The 18,006-nt window shown below is 32.6% G+C and overlaps 1 protein-coding gene across 2 annotated transcripts in view; it reads left to right on the top strand.

Moving 5' to 3' along the window:
* cic (Putative transcription factor capicua) overlaps positions 1–18,006 on the top strand; it is a 1,044,991-nt gene that overhangs the window by 550,901 nt on the left and 476,084 nt on the right. For both annotated transcript variants that reach the window (XM_089595817.1, XM_089595818.1), the window contains one exon: positions 17,215–17,389. In XM_089595817.1, the coding sequence (XP_089451943.1) occupies positions 17,215–17,389 (175 nt within the window). The remainder of the gene's footprint in view (positions 1–17,214; positions 17,390–18,006) is intronic.

The raw sequence follows: 18,006 nt of genomic DNA, 5'->3' as shown, positions 1-18,006 counted from the left end.
GAATTTACAAAACAGAAAGGTATTATAATGGATTCATGCCCTCTATATGTGCATGAGTTGAATGGAACTGCAGAAAAATACAATTAATCAGTAATGGATACAGTAAGATGTCTATTATCTGATGCAAAATTAGGTATAAAATTTTGGCCAGAAGTAGTAAAAACAGCAGTTTACTTGAAAAACACAACCTTAGCAAATACTTTTGTAAGAAGAACTCCATATGAAATTATAATGGGTGTTAGGCCAAACTTTAATAATATAAAATTGTATGGAATTAAAATATTTGTAAGAGTGCTAAAGGTTAAACGAAATTATAAATGGAATAAAAAGGCAGAGGTAGAAATATTAGTAGGATATGAAAGTGTTGGTTATAGAGTACTTATTAGTAATAAAATTAAAATTGCTAGACATGTTGATATTGTAGAGGAGGATGTTAAATTAGTGAGTTTTAATAGTGAAAAAAATGAAAATTTTGACAGCAAAGAAAATGATAATAATGATAGTAGCGATAATAATTTGGTTTTTGATAAAAATATTAAAACTGTGAAGAGTAATGAAACTACAAATAAAAATAATAGTCCAATAAGAAGGTTGAGTAGAACGTGTAAAGAACCAGAAAGGTATAAACCAGAAAATTATGCAACATGTTTTTACGTAAATTATGTTAGTGCAAACACTCCACAAAATTATAATGCAGCAATTAGCGATGAAGAGTGTGTAAATTGGAAAGAAGCTATGGATAAGAAAATAAATTGCATTATCATAGTTATTTACGTAACAAGTGCGGAAAAGACGATTTCCCGTACGAGTCGTAATTGACTCGCACGAGTGGCCGGAGTTGACGGAAACGAGTGCCAGTTGAGCACACGAGTGCGTAGTACGAGTGTGATCGCACGGCACGAGTAAACGTCACCGGCCACGAGTGCGAGTCTATCACACGAGTGCGAAAAATCGTCTCGCACGAGTTGCGTACACGTTTTTTCGCAATAAGTGTGCGGAAAATAGGTGTTTTCTGCACACTATTGCGAAAAAATAAAAATTATGAATTAGTAGATAGACCAGAAAACAAGACAATTAATAATTTAAAATGGGTGTATACCAAGAAATCAGACTATAAAAATAAAGCTTGATTAATTGTAAGAGCTTTTCAACAAAAAAAAAAGAATTGACGACATTTATTTACCTGTAGCAAAAACACAAACTCTCAAAATTTTATTGGCTTGTTGTTTACAAAATAATTTAATTATTAAATGAATGGATGTGGAATCAGCTTTTTTTAATGGAAATTTAAAATCTGAAGTGTATATTAAACAACCAAAAGGTTATAATAATGAAGCAGGCAGAGTATGCAGGTTAAAAAAAGCATTTAGTTTGAGAGAGAGCCTTAGAGCATGGTGCGAGTGTTTAGATACATATTTAAAAAATTTTAATTTAAAAAAAAGCGAGAATGATCATTGTTTGTATTATATACATGATGGATATAATTAAATTTTTGTAATTATTTATGTGGATGATTAATTAATATGTAGTAAAAGTCAAAATAGAACTAACGAAACTAAAAGGGTATAAACAAATCAATTAAGGATAAAAGACGTAGGTGATGTTAATACATATCTTGGTATTAATATTGATTACGATCGTAAAAGTGGTATAATGATATTGGATTAGGAAAGATGTATAAGATCCTTAGCAGAAAAGTATGATGTAATAAACGCAAAATTATATGACACTCTAATGAAGCAAAACTTTAAATGTGAGCCCGAAAGTTTGATAGGAGCACTTCTATGTATAAGCTCAGGAAAAAGACAAGATATCAGTTATAGTGTGAACTTTTTGAGTAGATTTTAGAACTGTTCAAATCAAACTTATTACAAATATGCAATAAGAATTTTAGAATAGTTGTTTTTAACAAAAGATATTAAGTTAACATATGAAAAATTAAGAATATATATTAAAACACATCTTCACTTTGTAAACGATAATTGTTTAAACGGTATGATTGATATAGTTAAAGTAAACTCAGAAAATAATGAAGCAGACATTTTTACTAAGGCATTACGGAGAATTCAACTTGTTAAGTGTAGAAACGACGTAAGATTGATTTAAAATAAAAACATGATTAATTAAACTTTCTAACATGATTAAATTTAAAATTTAAGGAGGCGTGTTGGAATATAAGTAAATTTAAAATTATGCGCACGTCGCTGCCTGGGATGCTAGGCATTGAGCATGCGTAGGAGCTCTAGATTCGCGTGATTGATACATGTTTGATAACGATACGTACGTTCAGTATATAGATAACTGTTGCTGAGGCAAGATATTTTTAACAATTTCGATTATAACTTTTTTGGGCCATCATACTGTGATAATAGCTTAAGTAAATAGTTCATTAATTAATTATCTATTAATCAGTGCTGGTAAGATGATCTGAAACCTATTTTTCACAAAGTTGTATAGCAAAATAATGCTAAAATCGCCATTTAAAATGTCAATTTTGCAATTTTGTCAATTAACTTTGACATGTTTGTAATAAAAATTTCTCAAATTTTGGAATGTGATACTTCTTATTAGTATCTTTAATTACATGCAATGATTTTTGTCTTACATTGACAACGACGTCTCAAAACGAATATTTATTTCAAAATTCAACAGGCCGCCCTGAACCTCACAGCATGGCTAGATTAAATTTTCAAAATATATTTTTTTATGCCTACTGAGATCTTGAATATAAAAGAAAAAAATTTCTTACAAAAATTTAGTAACATACACAAATCTATATAACTATATATTCCATTAATTACTGTCTTAAATTTATTTTTATTTGATAGAGTATATTTTTACACGAATTGAAAAAAAACATTATGATGATATAGTTTTTTTTATACATAAGTTTTCAAACTCCAGTGTTTATTACGATTGTTTTTATTTTAACTGTTCTTTCAACTTCAAAAAAAAGTTTTCTAGTCCTGCAGCACATTTCTTGTGAATGTGTATTCGCTGGATACAGGTGATAAGTAGGAGAGGATAGGTAAAATGATCTAATCGTTTATAGTGAGCATTTAGTTCTACTTGGGTGCTATATCATTCAGACGATTCCATCAACGTGTATTATGTAGGAAAACAATAAGTATATGCACATACTTGTCAAGTAACCTTGAAACTGTTCTGACCCGCAAAATTTTTAAAGTTTCACCTCTCAGCTGTCGTCTGTCGTCAGCAAATTTTGGCACTCAAGTTTAACTTTTATGACACTGTACTAAAAGCGCTATAAGTTAATAATTTTTCCATACATTAACAATAATAAAAGAAAAATATTATACTCAATTATTTTAATAGCTATACTCATGGTCAACAGGGACAGTTGAACTTTCATAACCCTTTATAGATGAAAATTAAGATTCAGCCTCACAAGCTTAGGCAGCAGTTCAATCAAGGACAGTAACGTGAACATTTTTGTTAACCAGACACATGGATAAGATGAATCCATGGTTGAAAGTGGAGTTAAGCTCAAAGGCTGTATTTGGAAATGATGTGATGGTTAGTTCTTAGATTGGTACCTACCCCCACCTCTCCACAATTAACGGACCCTATGTTTGGAGACGTAAACAATAGTTAATGAGCTGGTCATAGTCTCGGTCTTTTTCGATACAATTCTTGAGTAAGCATTATTGTTTTAACATGAGTGATAACGAGTTATGTACTCTTAAATTAGTAGATTCCATCAATAAATCAATGCTACAAAATTAGGGTTTCGAAGGAAGTTTTTGATCGAGCTAAAACAAGTATATTAATAAATCCTAATTAAAAGGACGTAGGAGAGGGAGGTTACGTTTAATAACAGGCGTTATATTGTTATATTATTCTGTTATGAATTGTGATTAAACTTCAATTTGTTTGAAAATAAAATTGCATTTACCTTTTTGTTTTTAAAACGAAAAAAATTTTAAACATAGTTTTACTCTCACTTCCTTTTTAACAGAACTTGGTTCCACAGTACATTTTTAGATATTTTTTTGTACATTACCCGTCAACTTTGCTATCCCACTCTTGCATGCCGATGAAAAAAGTATTGTTGCTGATCAAAAATACACTGTCTTGAACTAGTATGGTTGTTAGTAGTTCCCCAAGCTTATCGTCGAGAAACTTTGTAGCTCTGCATTTAATGGATAATAATTAAGCTTACACTATTCTGGTGACACCTGAAGAACGTGACAAAGCCTTGATTGGTACGTATTACAATTCTCAATTAGGCAAACCATCTTAATACATGGTTATAACTTGTTGGTTTAACAACAGATGTAGTATATACCACTGAACTTGTTTAAAAAACTACAAGACGCAATATACGATCAAGCCTATGGATCAGCTAAATGAAAAAGTACCACAGGATAAAGCATTAACAAGTTTTGATGTGATTGAACTTGAACAAGAGGAGAAAGCATTTAAAAGTCCTGCAGTCGGTATGTAATGATAATTAACAATCATTCACTGTACATCCGTCTTCGTTAAAGAGCATGTATCAAAGTGTGTGATTTGACGCAACAATCAAATGTATACTTCCAGGATTCAAAAACAAAGATCGTGTTAGGTGGTCTGATGAACAAATTACTCTTTTGCTGGCTTTGTACGAAGAATATCAAGAGTTATTAGACAACAGTGTAATTACTCATAGACACTTTTATAAGTATCTTTCGAAAGGAATACTTAAAAAAAACTATGCTTTTTCTCTATCTCAGTGTTAGTATAAAATAAATAATCTGAAGCAAAAGTATAAGGACATATACAATATCATATCTCCAAATCTGGGAACGATCGGAAAGATTGTTCATTTTTCAAGGTAACCATAATAATTTCTTGATTTTTTTTTAACAACAAAAATAAGAGATTTTATCAAATTTGGACAACTTATTTTCCAAGAAACAAAGGGTTAATCCCGTTTCACTAGCTGGATCTAATTTTCCACTAAATAATAATGAAAGAAACAAGTCAACATAACTAAAGAGGTAGAATAAGTTCAGTGACCTAAAAAGGAGATGAAGACGACCCTCGAGGCCATCAGCTAATGGTTTGGTAACGCGACCATAGTTTTTAAGGATGGTTTTAAAACTGCTCGTAACCATCTCATAGCAGCAGAATGCGATATAATGGAGGTCTTTAAACACGATAATAGGCACATTAGATATTGCAAAGAAACTTTCAATTCATCGCAGTACAGAGAAAAAAAATTTTGTTAGCATATTCAAAGGAAAACTCTGGATGGTATCCTTAAAGAAATAAATTAAGTAAAAAAAGATGGGCCGTGAATATCCAATCCTAACTACGTGCATCGGTACTAGTAAAAAATATGTCGTTATTTTTCAGACGATTGGTTAAAGTGTTTTTCCGTAAAGTTAGCGGATGAAAATAATAATTCCAGTGTACCAGTTTGATTGCCTTAAAAAAAAATGCACGTGATAGGACAGCTTAACAGTAAAAATAAGGCCTTATTTGTTTAGCTTTTAAGTAAATTTTCAGTCCATAATTTTTCTAGTCCAAATGGTTGTCGGTAATTAAAAATGGTTTCGATTAAACAAGATGCATCAACTCCAACACACCAGGGTGGGGTTTTCGCTAGTTTCTCCATACCGGGCGCTTCCGCGGGTGGCGGATAGGGGCATCCTTTTAAAATATGATGTGACGATGGGCAGCTAAGGTGGCTCTCTGTGGTGGTGATCGGGGGCGTGGATCAGGAGGCGTGTGTGGCGTTGGCATGTGTATCTGCGGCGGTGTGGACGGGGGACTAGTGCCCCATGTCTCCGTCGGTGTGGATGCACGGGCCGGCTCTGCTTGTGCTCCTAGTTCTTCGCTTTTTGCTGCTGCCGTGGGTGGCACTCCATTGCTTGATCCGGGCCGACAAAAACTAGCACCCATCGTGTATAGAAGTAAGTGGCGGTTAAAACATTCTTCTCAGATGCATGCATCACACACTCTCACTAAACAAACACAGGGACACTTACGGATTGTTCTGGGTTGCTTGTGGCGGGTCCTTTTCCGCGCTTGCGTTGAAGGCCTGATGGCGGGTGAAGTCGGATGATAAGGCCCAGGTAAATCTGGGTAACCACATCTGATATGGCTGTACGACTCATAAACAAAAAAGACGTGGTGGGCCGACTAATCTAGGCTTACTACCACTGAGGAAGCTATATGGCGGCACCTTAGTGCCTTACGCCAGCCCGTTTTGTTGGGTTGTCTGCGGGGTCGTGGGACTGTACACCTGCCGCTCGTCTCGCTAGGATGACCGTTGTGTACCAACATATACATACATTACACATGAACACCATTCTTACACTTGTTACTCAACGCCAGGGCAGTCTCCGCGGGTGGGACTGAGGGAGAGTGGTGACTTCCAGCCAGCCCAAGCAAGTAGCGGTTCTCTCTGGTAACAGAGAGGGCTGTAGCCCTGGTTTTAACCCTTTCCAAATACTTATTTCTAGAAAAAAAGGGTAGTGCTGGCCTTCGCGGGTCAGTATGGCACTAAAAAAAAGCCAAAATCAAAAACGTCGATGCAAAACTAGTACTCTAGGCGGTAACCTCTCTGAGGGAATCCGCCGGCAGTCCCAATCTGGTGAAAGCTCGGGTGACTGTCGCAGACCCCACGGATTCTGGGGGGGGGGGGCGGGGGCACAAAGACGTGCCTCATGGCCAACAGGGACTGCTAAATGTTCCATGGCCTTTTCTTACAGACAAAGGACGAAGAGGAAGCCTGTCGAGTATAGGCACTAACGACACCGAGGACAGCAACGTGTCAGTATTTAGCAACAAGACATGGGAGGAGCTTACCTCTTTGGAAGAAAGTGTCGCTATGCTCAGAGTAAAGCGACAGCAAGTTGCTGATAAAGTCCAATCAGCAACGAAAGACATTACAAAGACGCTATAAATGATTAACGATAAGTACGGCAACACAGCGAACGCTGTTAAAGATGGGCTCAAAGCGGCGCTTAAGCATCTTCAATAGGCAGAGGTGCTAAGAAAAGGCTGTCTTACTGAAGAAGATGTTTATACCAACGCTTGAAAGTCGTCATTTAAATCCCTGCAGTGGAGGGAACAAAGGCGAGTTAATTTTTGACGGCATATACATAAAAAAACCCTGAATACTGCCCTAAATAGAACGAAGTTGAAGAAACAGGAGCCCATTGGACAGCCCTGAGAAACGCCAGCAGACTATGTCGTTAAAGAAAAAGAAAACAGGTAGTGGCAAACAAAAAGAAATTCCCCTGAATGACAAAACAAGCCAGAAGAAAAAAGTGGACGCCACAACAACAGTAGTAGTGAAGATGGCTGAAGGACAGACCTTTGCAACGGTGCTGAAGACGATGAAGGTGAACTTTGACCCCGATAAGGCTAACGCGGCAGTCCAAAGTGTTGGTACTACTAAAAAAGGAGACATACTCATTAAGGTTACAATTTTTTGGTTTATTCGAAATCTTTGGACAAAAACATTTAATTTTTACTGAAATAGTTAAAATACTCATAATTCCTATATTCCATAATCTTTATTTTATGTAACCTACAGTTATAGCTAATTAATAAAATAGTAGCATTTTTTAAACTAAACTTTTTTTTATTGTTTAGGTAACAAATATGAGGTTTTTTAGATTTTCTACTTATTTTGCCTTTACGATGACTACTTGTTCTACTTCTTTCACTTTTTTTACTTTTTTTACTATTTATAAAACTGCAACCAGTAATTAAACTTCTTTTGTTTATGTACGAGCAGAAAGGGTATTATGCTAGTAAAATGCAGAAAACAACGGATTTTGATTATAACTGCACCATGAGTATAACAGCTATGTGCTTAGTGATCATTTTTACAACTCACATTATTTTTGTAACTCATACTTTTAATACTGCTAATAGTGCTAATAATTATTTATATCTATGCTTTTTCTACTACTGCTGTAACTGTAACAAGAACTCGATTTATATCTGTATATTTGCTGCTATTTTAGCAAAAACTTTTTCTGCTGGCAAGTAACGAAATAGTCTTTAATAAATCTGCATGTTGTGAAGTCCACCTTTTTGTACCATGTCCATTACTATGGTCTTTTTTTCATTATCATTATTATGATTATTTTTTTTATTATACTTATCATTATTATTACTATTATTATAACATTATTACTATATTATTGTTATTATTATTATTATTATTATAATTATAATTATTATTACTATTATTATAATCACATTTGTTATGGCAGACTACTAATTTTTTCTTTATTTTACAAAATCATGTTTTTCAATTACCAAAAGTTCTTATGATTTTCAAATTCTATGAAATTGCTTTTTGATTAGGGGTTGCTGCTGCTATTACTTCTTAAGCTGAATAATACAACTTATAGATTAACATTACATTTACTTATTATACTCAAAACAATAGGTATTTTGTAATTTTGAATTTTTCTAATTATTATTATATTTAGTGTTTTGTAATACTGTTTTTGTGTATTTTATTTTTAGACTACTTAACAAGTAGTTAAGAGTTTCATTGTATTTTTAACTATAATTGATGATACATGCAACAAATATTATTATTGTTTTTATATCAACATATTAATTAGTATCATTCTCATTCTCATTATTACTATTACTTTTATTATTATTAATATTATTGTAATTATTCTCATATTCATTATTAATATTATTTTTGTTATTATATACCATCAACATTTGTTTTGCAATAGCAAATTTTATAATAAGAAAACTGCTTGTTATGATCGAGAAATATTTGAATCTGAGTTACGGTATATATTTTCAATTACACTTCAAGTATTTATACATTTCCATTCTATTACTATTTTTAATATACAACAGCTTTACTACCGGATTGGAAATAGATTATGGCTGCCGTAAAGAAATAAATGCCTTGTATACTTTTACCACAAGAAAATCCTCATGGGCCGCATGAAATGTGTTACCAGGCGTGTGTACGTGTACTAAAAGATGGTTGTGATTAAAAAAAAACCCAATATTTACGCAAATAGATTACTACATGGTAGTCAATAAGAATTCTAGAAGAATTTTTTTTTCCAAAAAATAATCAAAAAGAGTAATTATTTGAATTTTTAAGTAAACGCGAACGACCACTTTGTTTGAAATTTTAAAGTATTATTATTTTTACGGTAAAAATATTACTTTATTTAATCAAGAAGAGCCAAATAAGAATACTTTTTAATAAGTGCCAAAATTTACTGTGAATTTTAAAAAATGTCTTCATTTACATTGTCACTACCTTAATTTACAAAAAAATAAAATAAAATAAATTTTTCCATTATCCAGCCGCGAACCTGGTCTGTTGTATTCGAAAACCAAGGATCTTCTCGATGTAACCATGAAGGGTAAACATTTGGTTTACAATTTATATTCATATAACGTCCAACTATAAATTACCTATTTTTGTTTATGTTAAATTATTCTTTTCAACTTTATCGAAAATTCTTATTTCCGTTAACTAACTAACTAAATACAAACATTTTTGTCTTTTAAAAATAATATTTCTTTCTTATATCTCTCTCTTAAGATTATGATTTATGTTATTTATGAATTGAGTTTAATTTTATGACATGTTCTGAAATAATATTTTGTTCGCAAGTCATTTAAAAAATATATAGTATTAACCCAACTATTTATATTTGTATGCTATTCAAATATAACTAACAAAAAAAAGTAGTACACGATACTTGTACCGTATCTGGAGGCTAAATCAATTTAATAGTAATACATAAAAATACTAGAAGAGAACTAAAAAAAATACTTTATTGATTCTGTATTTTCATCTTTACGGGCCATGTGTGGGCAATATACAGGCCGTAGTACTTTACCGCTGTGGTATACTGCCCGTACACACGCCTGGTAACACAAGTTAACGGTGCCATCACGGCTTGGTAGAAGACCCGTGTACCAACTTTACCACGCCGTGTATTGCTCGATATCGCGCCGTACAGTACATTTCCGATCGGGTGGTTTTATAAGCAACTAGTACGAAAACTACATTTGCTTTTGTACGGTAAGAAAGCGTGTTTCACTGGTAGCTACCAAAGAAAGTGACATTTGCATTATAACCGCAGAATGAGTAGAACAGTTACTTACGTATTGATGACTTTTACTATTCACACTATTTCTATTTAATGTATACGTCTTAGACTACTTCTACTGCTACTAACTACCTCTACTACGGCTGTTTCTATTACTGCTGTAACTATAACTAGCACTCGCACTATTTATGTATTTGTTGCCGTACAAACAGAAAATGTGTTATGCTGACGAGCTGCAGAAATAACTTACACCTTAAACATGATGTGCAGTACAGCCTTTTTTATGTCGTCTATTACTATAGCCAAAAAAGTCTACTACTTCTACTACTACTGCTGTTAGTGCTACTTACACTGAATATTGAATCTTTCAAATTCAAATTATACTTACTTCGTGAACTTAAGGTTATAGGGTTGTTGTAATACTCATTGTTTACGTCTTGTTATCTTTGTATATAGTTTTTTGGAGTACCATATGAATATGAAATTATAAGGAATACACTACAATTATGAGTGTAAAAATACCTTCTATTAAACAATATTATGAACAAAGGTGGTGCAATTATTGTATAAATGAGGATACCTACGTTGATTGAGTATAGTTTCAATTGATATTTAAATATTTAATTAATTAACGATTGTAAAAATTATAGTATTAACAATATAATATTAACAATATATAGGCTGGCCAGTACAGGACTGTGCTCATACATCGAATCTTTCGATTATTAAAAAAGAACTTCCTATTGCCTACGCTAATAATATCTCTAACATCACGCTCACACACTTATTTTTAGTCCATATTGAATATTCAAAATGTAATTATATTTAAAAAATTAAGAAAAACCATCCTGTAGTATCGCTTTCTTCATGAGAGTGGTAGTAGTACATGCCAGTGAATTTCTAGGCGTTCATCACGCATAGGTTTTTTGAAACAGGTATTATTCACATGAAACATTTATTTAAAAAAGTATAAAAATCACAAAAAAATTGCTAATTTTGTAACTGCACCCTTTGTTCTGTGTTTAATTTAAAAAATTTACAAATTAACGTGTAAAATTACGTAAAATTGCATTTATATGATCTGTAGAGATCTCCTCATTTTTTCGGTATAAAACATTACTTTTAGTTAAACCCATATAATTTTTAAATAGATTTACAAGTTGGTTTTTGACTAAGTTTAGGAAAAGGGGATCAAGCATGCTTAAGAGCATGTATGTGAGTACATCCCCATGAAAAAAACAACTGCCTGCTTAGCTGCTCATATTTGCACTTTTCTCACTTCTCTGAACTTTTCCTCCGCTAACTATGTTAAGAACGTCCTTATCAGGAATGAAAAAGTTGTAAAAGAATAAAACACAGTAAAAATTAATATTGTGTTTGTACAGTACAAAAAAATTTTTTTTTTTTAATTTTTAAAAGTCTTAAAAAATATAAAAAGTGTGAGAAAACTGTATAAACACTTATTTATTCGTTGTAAAAGTAAACAATTTATAAGATGTTAATAAACATTCATTAATACACAGGAAAGCTGCTCTGCCAAAATATACTAGTTTCCAAGTTTTCCAAAAAAAAATTATTTATTAAATCAGTTTATAATCAAACTAATTTAATTAATATACGTTACGAACTACAACATAACATGCAGTAAATTTTGGTGTACGAAAAAGCCATTTTTCTTAATTTGGCTTCTCCCGATATTCACTGAGTGGAGCTTCCTAGTGTGTTAATACGTAAGTCTAATTAAAAAATTTCTTGTGCGGGATCCATGCAGTTTTGGTCGAATAATAAGCTGTAAAAAAGTTTTAAAAAGCATTATGTTGTAAAGTATCGTGCGTTCCTTACGCTACAAAATAGTTGTTGGCTCTAAAAAGCCGTTGGATTGCACTTTCTCACGTATTAAAAATGAAAAGAGCTTTTTGTCTAATTTGTCCTCTTGCCACTATAGGCATTGTTAAAATGTTTTAAACATGTAATCTAAGATATTTAAACCAAATGACCTAGAGTGTAGCGTTTACTTAGTTACTAATTTCGTTTTTTCATTGAAAATAATTGTCTCAAAATAAGTAAATTACTTGTCAATCGTTTTAATGGTTAACCCTTTTAGAAGTTTAATTATAAATTATCATTGAAACGGTTCGTTTCAAATCAGGCTCAAGTAACACTTTGATTCATATTTAAATATTGTTTAGGGCCTTTCAAAGTAAATGATTCAAAAAATTTATGGAAATACTTGCTTTTCGCTACTCAACTATTTATTAATTGCAAGACTGCAAAGTGTACTTTTAAAAAAAAATTTTATACCTTATTCTATTATAGTGTACTTTGAAGAGGCAGTTTATTTCGTACCAAAATATTGTTAGCAGCCTTTAAATAGAAAATACTTGTTGAAATAATTTTCAGAGAATAGTCGAGTCCTACTCAGTATTTAATTGTTTATTGCAATAAAAATTAGTATACTATCCCAAAAGTTTGTGTCATGTCTGCTATACATATAGTAGGTAGAGCACAGTTTGAGTTTGATGAATGAGCTTGAATCCTTTTTTGAATTATTTAAGTGTATAAAACTTATAATTTTTGAAAAAAGAGTGTAGGAGTTTACTAGTTCGCCTAATAACACTTTTATTTCAGTGCGTTACTGTGACCACTACGTTGCTAGGAGAAGCTGGCTGGGTTCTTTAATTTAAGCTCATAACTTACTAGTAGATTAAATGAGTCCTAATATGTCTTATGTCATTATCAAGTTACTAATACGGAACGAGCTTGACTTTCAAAACACACTTGCAGCTAGTTTTGCAGTTTTATTTTCATGTTAAACTGAAATTTTTTAATTCAAATATTTAAAAAGTCGTACAATAGGACGATTAAAAATACTGTGTGGGAAATTTTTATAGTATAAGTAATAAAGATACGTGCAAAGTTTTGACAACAACTATCAGAAAAAACTATGAGTGATAAACGTCCTTAAACCCCATAATCCTGCATATTCTATTCAGTTCTCACGTAATAAACTGATGCGTTTAGTTACATCGGTTGATTTTAGTTAACTTATAATCATTTTACTAAACTCAATGCAATTTTTGTGCAAACAATACTAATAATTTAATGTTATACCTCTTAAGTTTTAATAACCACTAAATTTAAACTATACAAAGATAAATAACTTTTTTGTTCAATTACTTATTTTTAGAAAGTGATAAAAGATGCAAGTTATTAAAGTTAGTTTGCCAAAATTTTTTGTATGTATTGTTTCTTAAAAAATAGATATAATATGTTATTTATCCCTGGCCTTGGTCATTTTGTTTGAGTGTTTTAAGATAAATCAGAATTCTCAGTTCATTCAGTTATTAAAGTACTTCGGGTCAGGGGTTTGGAGCTCAAGAGCTTGGAAGCAGAAAATCTTATTGATTAATAACTCTATTAGCTAACCAAATCTTTTTAGTAATTACTTTTTCCAACCTACAAATACCATAAAAATATTAAGCAAGTTGTTTCCTTTTTTTCCAGATAAATAGCTGTTATTGTTATTTAAAAAATACAATGACTACTCAATAAACTCAACATTCAGGTTCACTTAATTTATGTGTTTTGGAGTACAAATTTATGGGATAAAGACTTGTGGTCGACAGTTAAATGCTCAAAAGCTTGGGACTGGAAAAGTTTATTTATTAATAACTCTTTATTTTTAAGCTAACTAAACGATTGCAATAATTAATTCGTTTTTTAAACCTACGTACACCTTATAAATAATTAACATATATATATGTTTTTATATATATATATCTCCCTACATTATATAGTTATATTAACGAAAATGGGTCTCAACCCCCCCCCCCGCTCGCCCTCAAATCCCCCTCGATTCACATAATTATTTTCACATATCCACATTTTTCACGTATTTTTTTTTTCATGGTTTTTATGAATTAACGTACGTCTGTTTAAATGTGACGATCTTTGAAGTGACATATTTTTGAATTACTGAAAAATTTCTTTCCAAACAATATCTTCAATTTCTGATTTATTCTCGAATTTAATTTGAATAAGAATTCTTTTTGGATTCTTACATCTTCATAAAGCAACGTATTATTGTCCGTGAGAGAATGAAGGTTTTTTATAATTTAATCCTAAGAAATCAAAACTCTGTCCTTGTGATTTGTTGATAGTCATAGACAATGCTAATACAAAGGAAAACTGTTTTCTATATAAGACAAAAGGTAATGATGATGAGGTGCCAGTATTTAATGTTATTCTAGGAATATGAACTTTGCTTTTTTTCCCGTTGTTATTTCTGCTTCTATATGATACTCAAATAAATTTGTTATTTTTAATTTTGTGCCTCTACAGAGACCGTCTGATATACTTAAAGTTCTCTTTAACATTGCTATAGTATTTATTTTTAATTCTTATTCATGTGGTGGAAGGCCTTCTCTGATGTTATTTAAAAATTCTATTGGAAAATTAATATTTATGTTATGATATGTTTTATCAACTCCTTTGTGAGTCGCGTATTCTGCTGTTGTTAACTTATTCTTAGCCTGCATTGATAATCACACGAGTAATGTTGTTATTTTATCTACTCAATCTGTTAGTGGGGGGTTGGCGCATGGATCGCGCAGGGGGGCGTTAGCCCTACTAGTATATATATATATATATATATATATATATATATATATATATATATATATATATATATATATATTCTTTAACTAAGAAGCTATTTTCTTGTTGACAAACAAATACAATTAATGACTGATTAAATTCCACACTCTAGGTCATTTGGTTTGAGTGCTTTAGAGTACAGGGTTATAGGGCACTTGGGGTAAAGGGTTAAGGGTTTTAGAGCTTGAATTTAATTTTATTGGTATTAGAACGTTTGAATTTGTTGCTTGGCAGGTGTCCCGTTGGGCCACGTGGTGACCGCTTGTATATCTCAGAATGGTCTTTTCTGGCCTGCTGTTGTAGCACCAGACTGATTGGAAGAAAAACTTCAATACTCTGAATCGTTTAAGCTATTTAAAAATAATTTCCAATGTCTTTTCATGTTACGCCAGAATCTTTGGTGTCCAAAGCACTTTCTTTTTTTGCAGAGCTCAGTCATTTTGGTAATCCATGGTGGTGATATTGGTTGGAAATACTTAACTCATGGAGACTTTTCCGGTTGCTCAGATTTTTTTTTTCTTCCGGGTTACCGTGACAGCCTATTGGCCCAATCATTGAAGCCACTTACCACCTATGTGTTTGGCCGCACCCATTAACCATACCTTTAATTGATATCCCAACTACCACATGGACACAGTGGTAATTTCTCCGGTGAAACATGTTAGTTAGCACTTTCGAAAACAATAGTGCATCGGGTCCACTTGCTACTGTGTAGCCTTTCCCTGGGGAATACTTTGTATTCTAAGACATCCACTCTTCGCCAGTTAAGTTGGTGCTCACTGCCAAAGCATTGAATCCAGGCTAGTTAGCATCCCCGGAGAAGTCCTGAGTTTCAGGGATCACGCCTTGTTGGTAAGATCGGCGATATCTGCCTAGTGCCTTCTTGCTCAAGTTTATTTTCTTTTATGGCTTCACTCTGAGTTAGTGCATACCTTGAAAAGAATTGGTTATTCTTGGTTAAGAGCTGAGAGTTAAGAAGGTAATGCAGGGCCGTTGGTGGCCGGGGTTTTCAGCCTCGTGAGCAACATCTCCACTCGTTACGTTTGCCAGTGAATGACTCACTCAAGGTAATAGTGGCCGGCTTTCTGTAGTCTATTGGTTGACAAATTGTTGTTAAAAATAGTTGTGAAAATATATCTGTTGGTGAGGTAGTTAAACGTTAGATGGCCCTAAAAAAATTAGTGAAATTGATAGTGATTTGATGAGCGTAAAGACTTATGACAGCCCTGAAAAAGGCCAGAGGTGATAATTTCAGTAATTCCTTATTATTATTGTCAGGGGTAGAGAGCTGGCTACTGGTAGCTTGACTCTTACTCTTGAAATCTCTGTGTATGCAAATCGTGCTAAAGGGAGGTATGTTACTGGCTGAAGATTATCTCGTCTTCGAGTTGTTCCTCGGATAATCAACCGTTCACCTTTGGTTGGAGAAGTAGGCCTGAAGAAGACCTCCTCTGTGGGTGTGAGGTTGGAACGAACCACTGAGGAGTATGCTGATAAAATTTACAGCCGATGAAGCTGCCCAAACTCCTCGGGGTTGTTTTCTCTGGCTTAATGTTGTGACTACATCTGCTCTGGCTGGATTGTGCTCCGGCTAGACATCGCCTGGTATTATGCTAGAGACGTTAGCGTTTAGAACAAAAATTTTTTTTATGAATGTATATGTGCAAGCAGAGTCTTAAATTTCTGGAAGTCTAAGCGTATAACAATGCTTAACTAAAACATATTATTGTCATATATCTGAGGTATGATAGAAAAATAATCTCCTGTTTGTCAATAACTGAGCTACTAGAAGTTTGGTCTGAATTCATTTCTTTTATACCGAGCAATTTTTTAACCATATGTGTCATTGTATCATAAAGTCCATTTTAATGAAAGTACTATTCAATGTACTCTCGGCCTGTCAATTTCCTTTTTTTTAAAAAAAAGGTTTTTTCAGTATTGAAGTACAAGACATCAAGAACTTTACGTTTGAAAAATACCTTACTCATAAAATACAAACCTTACATGTAAAATTGAAGGTATAGACCTACAATAGGTCAACTTAAAATAAAATTCACATGAACCTACGGTGCGTGCAAATGCACATCCCTGGATATATTTAACGGTAGAGCATCTGTCTAGGGAACAGGAGTTTGTGCGTTCGATGCACACTTGGAGAAGTTTTTTCTTATTTTTTGCAAACAGTAAGAAATTTCTTTGAACGTAAACTTAATGATTTTTTTCATTCAATTAAAAAATTATTTGTTATTAAAAAAGTGGACAGATGAGCTGAAAGTGCTTCAAACAGTACATACATCTACAAAGGCCTATTTGTATGATAATTCTTCCGTATCAAATTTTACGAGTCATACCAGTGATAAACTTAGATCAAACGTTTAACATATTAATATTGTCTAATAAGTTCCTTTAGAACACAATTTGATTCGTTATAGACTCAAAAATTTTATTATACACTGTAAAATACTTACCTTTTTCCTTTTTTCAGGAACATGAGTCAAAATTGGAAAGTTTGCAGAGCAATAAAATTTTAATATCACCGACAGAAGCAACAACTTCTTCGTTAAACATTTTACCAAAAGTTACTGTTCAACCGACTTCATTATCTCTTGTTCCAAAAAATTGTGTTTCAAATGAAGATCAGTTCAAGAGTTGCTTACAGTGTGAGTATTCCTTTGCCGCTTACAACAATTTTCATAATGAAGTAATGTAAACCTTTATAATTTGTGTCTAGCAACAACTAATTTTTTACGATACTTCCATAATAATGCTGTTAATGAGAAAATAATCTCAATACACTTTGAACTTACTAAATCAAAATTAGCTTACACACAATTTTATAATGCTCTGCTTAGTTATAAAATAGCTTGGTTCACCATTAAGTGCATTGGTATTAAATATTATGTACATACTTACCTAAATTTTTTTGTGTCCTGTTTTTTTTATTCCTACCTTTCTTCAAGTATGCAAGTCTTTTACGTGGACCCCCCTAAAAAATCAGTACAAGCTTCTTCGAAATTCATAAATTAATTTAACTGGAAAAAATAATCCAGATAAAAGGAACAAAACTTGTGTTCACACATGTACGGGTTAGCACAACAAAGAGTCTTTTCTGACGCAATGGCAAAAGAAGCTCTTTTTAAATTTGAGGGCAACAAAGAGCCTTTCCAAATTTCAGAGCAACCTTTTTAAAATCAAAGGCAAGAAAGAGTCTTTTCGCGATTCCGAGCAAATGAGAACCTTTTCAAATTTGAGGGCAAGAAAGAGTCATTTTAAATAT

This window comes from Copidosoma floridanum, unplaced genomic scaffold, assembly GCF_036245765.1.
Source record: "Copidosoma floridanum isolate Cflo_tuat_1 unplaced genomic scaffold, Cflo_Japanese_pri ptg000028l, whole genome shotgun sequence".
In the NCBI taxonomy this organism is placed as follows: domain Eukaryota; kingdom Metazoa; phylum Arthropoda; class Insecta; order Hymenoptera; family Encyrtidae; genus Copidosoma; species Copidosoma floridanum.
Note: the sequence above shows the minus strand (reverse complement) of the source record. Positions and strands in the feature narration are given on the sequence as shown.